Raw genomic sequence first — 5,764 nt, 5'->3', positions numbered from 1 at the left:
CGGCAGGGGGAGCCAAAACCTTGCGCTCCCGTATGCCTTCGTATGCGCTCCGTATGTAATTCATTTCAATGAGCCGGCCGGAGTGAAACGTTCGGTCCCGTCAGCTCAATTTTGCGCTGTATGCGCTTTTACAACCGGACCTAAAACCATGGTTGACCACAGTTTTAGGTCCGGGGAAAAAGCGCATACAGCGCAAAAATAAGCCGACCGGACCGAACGTTTCACTCCGGCCGGCTCATTGAAATGAATTACATACGGGAGCGCATACGAAGGCATATGGGAGCGCGAGGTTTTAGCTTCCCCCTGCCGTATGCGCTCCCGTATGGGAGAAAACGTGATGTGAACCCAGCCTTATAACTATATAAATATGGAAGTGATAAATTAACACTCTGCCCACTCTTAAATAACTACACATGACTCTGGGTAAGAACCTATAAAACATAGTACAAGATATATAATCTATAGTACTTACTAAGTTAATTACTGCTGTATTTTCTACAAGTTACTAAAACTGAGACAGGGAGCATCACTAGCACCAGGTGCCTCGAATCTCTGGGAAACTAACAATGTAATGGTGCATTCACATCATGATTTTATCATGATTCTACGGTTCCCGTATACGGTTTTGTATATGAAAACCGTATGCCACCGTATTGGAAACCGTATACTTTGACTTTCCATACAAAACCATACACCCCAAGATGCATCCGATTGTGTACGGTTTTGTGCTTGCACATTTTTTTTCCCGTACAGCAAACTGTAGTTTACTACGATTTTGTGTCCTGTTTCAAAACCATATACACACCGCATCCGTTTTTTATTAACATTAAAGTCAATGCAAACTATATGTGTAATGCGGTTTTTGGTATACGTTTTTGTATTGCACATGCTCATTAGAAGCGTTGACTCATATGAAAAGTACTAGAACTTTCTACTTTCCTTGAAATTTCAATAAAACAATTATATCTTTATTGAAATTGTTTTTTTTAGTTTTCATAAAAAAATATATACAATTTTTTTTTACAAAAACTGATGCAACAGGACATCAACACTCAAACCGCATATGGTTTAAAACCGTATGCGGTTTAAATTATGAACACGAGTTTGCACACTGTTTTGCCAGTTTTTGAAGAATACGTTTTCCTAAAAATAAAAATAAATACTGATTCAAAACAATATGGCAAAATCGTGATATGACTGCACCCCAAACTGCACTTGTGTCCTTCGAACACACATACAGTTGAATACTCTAATAGGCTACAGGCTAGTTTCTCTGCCTAGACCAAGATGTCAGCGCTGTGTGTTCCAATGGTTGAGAGACCAACAACGAACTGGAATGATAAGAAGCTTGCACAATAAAGAAGCTTTGGATTGTCAGCATTTCCTAACTGGGGTGCCTCCAGCTGTTGCAAAACTACAATTCCCAGCATGCCCGGACAGCCTAAGGCTGTCCGGGCATGCTGGGAGTTGCAGTTTTGCAATAGCTGCAGACACCAAGCCTTGCGTGTTGAACAGCGTCTACACAAACCATCAGAAGACGCTTGCATGACATTGGGCTACGAGCCAAGACGTCCAACAACAGGTGACCTTACGCCACGGCTCTCATAGGCCATCATGGTTCAGAGCAAGATGGTGATGGAGGCGGCAATGGTGGTCTTTACTCTCCAGCGACAAGTGCCGCTTTTGTCTCAGACTCTGGAAAGCTGGAGATTAGTCTGGAGACCACCAGGTCAACGACATGAAGAAGCTATCACGAGGGAACTACACACTGGTCCGGTCCTACTACCGGATTACGGTGTGTGGTGGCATACTGTACAGTAGATGTACAGTTCCTGTCACTTAAAGGGGTCCTCCGGTGACAAACAAATGCGGTAGACTGCACCCGGCCCATTCGTTTCTATGGGAGCGTCAAAAAGATTTGAGCGCTGTACTCGGGTCCCTTTGGCGTGTCCATAGAAATATATGGAGCACGTGCACACTTGTGCACATGCTCCTCACTGATAGCTGGGTCCCGTTCCAGAGATCACCGGGTGGGGGTCCCAGTGGTTGGACCCCCTCATTAATTACAAGCAAAGGTGCGTAAGTGTGTGTATTTCTGCACATGGCGTTAACACGTCATAATGAAAAAAAAAAAAATCTAGATGTTTTTAATATGTTTCAACATGTGATTTCCTATAGTAGTAGTGCAACGTATTATATGAGCGATCAGCAGATCATTGGTGAAAGTGGGACTAGTTAAAGGGGTTATCCAGGAATCGAAAAACAGACCTAATTTCTTTCAAAGACCGCTCCCCATCTGTCTCCAGGTTGGGTGCGGTTCTGCAGCTCAGTTCCATTGAAATGAATGGAGCCAAGTTGTAATGCCACCCCCAACCTGGAGACAGACAGGGAGCGGTTTTTGAAAGAAATCAGGTCTGTTTTTCGATTCCTGGATAACCCCTTTAAAAAAAAATAAATAATAATAATTATTGTCGCCTTTGCGATGATCCGAACTTTATGGGGAAGATTGGTCAAAACCTGTCCAAAGGAAAAGTTGCCCAGTTGTCCATAGCAACCAATCAGATCGCTTCTTTCAGTTTGCAAAGGCCTTGTTAATAATGAAAGAAGCGATCTGATTGGTTGCTATGGGAAACTGGGACACTTTTTCTTCTGGTCAGGTTTTGATAAATCTCCCACTATATTGTTATCTATCAGAAAAAATATATATAAAAGAAATAAAAGAAAAAAGAAAAGTCTCCAAAAAATACAGAAAAGGGAGAAAGAGTTACATGTGCCTGAAAATGACACCAATAAGAAGTATGGGGGGGATTTATCAAAACCCGTCCGGAGGAAAAGTTGCTGAGTTGTCCATAGCAACCAATCAGATCGCTTCTTCGAAGCGATCTGATTGGTTGCTATGGGCAACTCAGCAACTTTTCCTCCGGACAGGTTTTGATAAATCTCCCCCTATAGGTTTTCCTGAAGAAAAAAAAAAGCCCCACAAAGAAAAATAAATAGAAAAAGGTGATGGGTTTTAAACTAGTGTCAATTTAGTAAAACTTCAAAGGTTATAAAAAAAAAAAAATATATATATATATAAATGGTCTGGCTATAGTCATATTGATCAAGAGAATAAATAAAATTAATTGGGCCAAACTGGCCTGGTATTATCTCCGCCTCCGTTGTTAACTTATTCTTTTCCAATAAAGCTTTTTATGAAAAAAAAAAAAAGAGAGAGAGAGAGAGAGAGAGAGAGAAAGGCCTTCTCTCTTTCTATTCAGCGCGCCCCCTGGCGTGTGTTCTCGGTATCGGCGGCGCGCTGTGGATGGCGGCTCCCGTGCTGGCCCCGCACAGATGATGTCCTGAGGAGCCGTCATCTTTCCTCCTTCTCACTTCTCACTTCTCCGCCATGGCGACCTTCGTCAGCGAACTGGAGGCGGCTAAGAAGAGCCTGAGCGAGGCCCTGGGAGAGAACGTAAAGCAGTGAGTGCGGAGAGCCGGAGGCCTACACATCCCCGGGCTGGAGTGATGGCGCCACCCGGCCTGGTGCTCTGAGGCCTGGGGGCGCCCCGCTGCCTGTGCTCGGCTCTGTGGATGGGCTACTTATTGTATCAGTATATAGTTATTACATCACAGCCCTGATATATCAGTGGAATAGAGTCATCATAGGCAGAAAGGGGGTGATGTGGTATATATACATATATATATATATATATATATATATATATATATATATATACACACACACGTGTGTGTGTCTATGTGCCGTATATATATATATATATATATATATATATATGTCTGTGCTCACACACACACACACACACACACATGGCACACAGACATTTATTCCGTACAGCTGTATACAGTGGTCCCTCAACATACGATGGTAATTCCTTACAAATGAGCCATCGTTTGTCGAATCCATCGTATGTTGAGGGATTCATGCAATGTAAAGTATAGGAAGCTGTACTCACCTGTCCCCGCCGCTCCCAATGGTGTCCCCGCCGCTCCCAATGGTGTCCCCGCCGCTCCCAATGGTGTCCCCGCCGCTCCCGATGGTGTCCCCGCCGCTCGCGATGGTGTCCCCGCCGCTCGCGATGGTGTCCCCGCCGCTCGCGATGGTGTCCCCGGGCCTCCGCTGGGCTCTCCTGGTCTTCTCCGGTCCTCCGCTGTCTTCTCCGGTCCTCCGCTGTCTTCTCCGGTCCTCCGCTGTCTTCTCCGGTCCTCCGCTGTCGTCTCCGGTCCTCCGCTGTCGTCTCCGGTCCTCCGCTGTCGTCTCCGGTCCTCCGCTGTCGTCTCCGGTCCTCCGCTGTCGTCTCCGGTCCTCTGCTTTCTTCCGCAAGGCCTTATTGGGCCTGCGTAGCGACGTCATTACGCCGCTGCGTACGCCATTCCTATTGGATGATGTGAGCAGCAGCGTATTGACATCATCAGAGAGGGCTGAGAAGACACCGGAAGACGAGTGCTGGACCCGGAGGGCACCCCGGAGCGTCGAGGAGGGGTAAGTAATACTTACCGCACCACACGGGGAACATTAAGCTGCTATCCGGCAGCAGCTTAAGCATTTTGCGCTGCCGGATAGCACTTAATGCGATGGCCCCGACATAAAAAAGCATCGTATGTCAATTTGATCATATGTCGGGGCCATTGTAGGTCGGGGGGTCACTGTGTGTGTGTGTGTGTGTGTGTATATATATATATCTGTACGGTACATATGTGTATGGCTGTGCAGTATATACATACGTTATATATGTGCCTGTATACGGCTGTACGGTATGTAGGTGCCTGTATACGGCTGTACGGTATGTAGGTGCCTGTATACGGCTGTACGGTATGTAGGTGCCTGTATACGGCTGTACGGTATATAGGTGCCTGTATACGGCTGTACGGTATATATGCGCCTGTATACGGCTGTACGGTATATGGGTGCCTGTGTACGGCTGTACGGTATATATGCGCCTGTGTACGGCTGTACGGTTTATATGCGCCTGTGTACGGCTGTACGGTATATATGCGCCTGTATACGGCTGTACGGTATATATGCGCCTGTATACGGCTGTACGGTATATGGGTGCCTGTGTACGGCTGTACGGTTTATATGCGCCTGTGTACGGCTGTACGGTGTATATGCGCCTGTGTACGGCTGTACGGTTTATATGCGCCTGTGTACGGCTGTACGGTGTATATGCGCCTGTGTACGGCTGTACGGTGTATATGCGCCTGTGTACGGCTGTACGGTATATATGCGCCTGTGTACGGCTGTACGGTATATAGGCGCCTGTGTACGGCTGTACGGTGTATAGGCGCCTGTGTACGGCTGTACGGTGTATATGCGCCTGTGTACGGCTGTACGGTGTATATGCGCCTGTGTACGGCTGTACGGTGTATATGCGCCTGTGTACGGCTGTACGGTGTATATGCGCCTGTGTTTGCGCCTGTGTACGGCTGTACGGTATATATGCGCCTGTGTACGGCTGTACGGTATATATGCGCCTGTGTACGGCTGTACGGTATATATGCGCCTGTGTACGGCTGTACGGTATATATGCGCCTGTGTACGGCTGTACGGTATATATGCGCCTGTGTACGGCTGTACGGTATATATGCGCCTGTGTACGGCTGTACGGCATATATATGCGCCTGTGTACGGCTGTACGGTATATGTGCGCCTGTGTATGGCTGTACGGTATATGTGCGCCTGTGTACGGTTGTACGGTATATGTGCGCCTGTGTACGGCTGTACGGTACATATGCGCCTGTGTACGGTATATATGTGCCTATG

The 5,764-nt window shown here is 46.8% G+C and overlaps 1 protein-coding gene across 1 annotated transcript in view; it reads left to right on the top strand.

The window, feature by feature from the left end:
* Nucleotides 1-3,247: 3,247 nt before the first annotated feature.
* Nucleotides 3,248-5,764, top strand: part of TADA1 (transcriptional adaptor 1) — a 12,209-nt gene continuing 9,692 nt past the window's right edge. Inside the window, exon 1 of the mRNA XM_056528081.1 lies at nt 3,248-3,462. Coding sequence (XP_056384056.1) covers nt 3,389-3,462 — 74 coding nt within the window. The 5' untranslated portion in view covers nt 3,248-3,388. The remainder of the gene's footprint in view (nt 3,463-5,764) is intronic.

The sequence above is a fragment of the Hyla sarda genome, chromosome 6, assembly GCF_029499605.1.
Source record: "Hyla sarda isolate aHylSar1 chromosome 6, aHylSar1.hap1, whole genome shotgun sequence".
NCBI lineage: Eukaryota > Metazoa > Chordata > Amphibia > Anura > Hylidae > Hyla > Hyla sarda.
Note: the sequence above shows the minus strand (reverse complement) of the source record. Positions and strands in the feature narration are given on the sequence as shown.